Source organism: Nestor notabilis, unplaced genomic scaffold (genome assembly GCF_000696875.1).
Source record: "Nestor notabilis isolate BGI_N333 unplaced genomic scaffold, ASM69687v1 scaffold29198, whole genome shotgun sequence".
Classification (NCBI taxonomy): Eukaryota; Metazoa; Chordata; class Aves; order Psittaciformes; family Psittacidae; genus Nestor; species Nestor notabilis.
In genome coordinates this window covers 9,793-10,956 of record NW_009939150.1, presented here as the reverse complement: position 1 = coordinate 10,956, position 1,164 = coordinate 9,793, and the positions used below count along the sequence as shown (strand labels likewise).

General features: G+C 61.3%; 1 protein-coding gene across 1 annotated transcript in view; it reads right to left on the bottom strand.

Moving 5' to 3' along the window:
- Positions 1-590: 590 nt before the first annotated feature.
- The window catches only part of GPR119 (G protein-coupled receptor 119), a 1,017-nt gene continuing 443 nt past the window's right edge, over positions 591-1,164 (bottom strand). Inside the window, exon 1 of the mRNA XM_010019709.1 lies at positions 591-1,164. This exon is cut by the window's right edge and continues 443 nt beyond it. Within this exon, the coding sequence (XP_010018011.1) occupies positions 591-1,164 (574 nt within the window).

Genomic DNA, 1,164 nt, shown 5'->3' with positions numbered 1-1,164 from the left:
CCCCCGGTCCTCCCCTGCTCCCCCTGCCAGCTTCCATGTGGATGCTGCTGCTGCTGCTGCTGCTGGGGAACAGCTGGAGCCTCCTTGGGGTCCCGGTGTCACAGCATAGCCCAGATGCAGGGGACGGGGCTGTGGAATGGCCCAGGCTGCAGCTGTAGGATCCCAAGTTTGGTTCAGGATGGGCAGTGACTGGCAGCGCTTGTGGTCCAGGACGGATTGAAGGACACGCACACACCTCCCAGACTCTGCTGCCAGAGAGCTGGTGCTGCGGCAAGGGCAGGGCAGGAGGAGCCAGGTCTGGGCAGCAGTGGGCGAAGGATGTTGGTTTGTAGAATGAGCACTGAGGGGCTTGGACCTGGGAGACATCAGGCTGCTCTTGCTGAGCTCGTCGGGCAAAACCCAACGTGTGGGGTGCCTGGGGCTGGTGCCAAACAGGCCGTGCTGTGGGAGGCTGGAATTTGGCCATGCTGATGAGGAATTAACATCCAGATTGGTCCCACCCTGGTCTGTGACATCCTCCAGAGCCAGGAGGCCCCAAGTTCATGGTCACAATGCAGGAGATGAGCTGGAAAGCTGGTGGCAGCCGCTCCTTACCGTGTCAGTGCTGGAGCTGCAGGCAGGACAACAGACTTGGTGCCTCTGCTGGGGAAGCAGTGGCCATCACCCGGGTGAAGGAGGATCCTCCTCTTCACACCCGCAGCCAGTTGGGAGAGTTGCAGCCGCATGTCCCTCTGCCAGAAGGAGTAGAGCAGTGGGTTGAGGAGGGAGTTGCCCAGCCCCAGCAGCCAGAGGTAGTTCTCGATGACCCTGGTGGGGAAGCACTCGGAACAGACAGTCTGCACAATGCTGGCAACGAAGAACGGCAGCCAGGACAGCGTGAAGCACCCGATGAGCACGGCCACGGTGCGCATGGCCTTCATGTCACTGGTGGTGCGGGCCGGGGGGCAGGCAGCACCCGCCAGCCCAGCCTGCTCCACCTCCTGGATGTGCTGCACGTGCACACAGGCGATTTTCAGCATGTCACAGTAGAGATAAATGAAGAGGAAGAGCGCTGGGAAGAAGCCGACGCAGAAGACGGTGAGCATGTAGGTGGGGTGGAAGACCCCAAAGATGGAGCACTTCTCATGGTTGGTGACCTTCTGAAAGCCCGGGGGGAGGACTGGG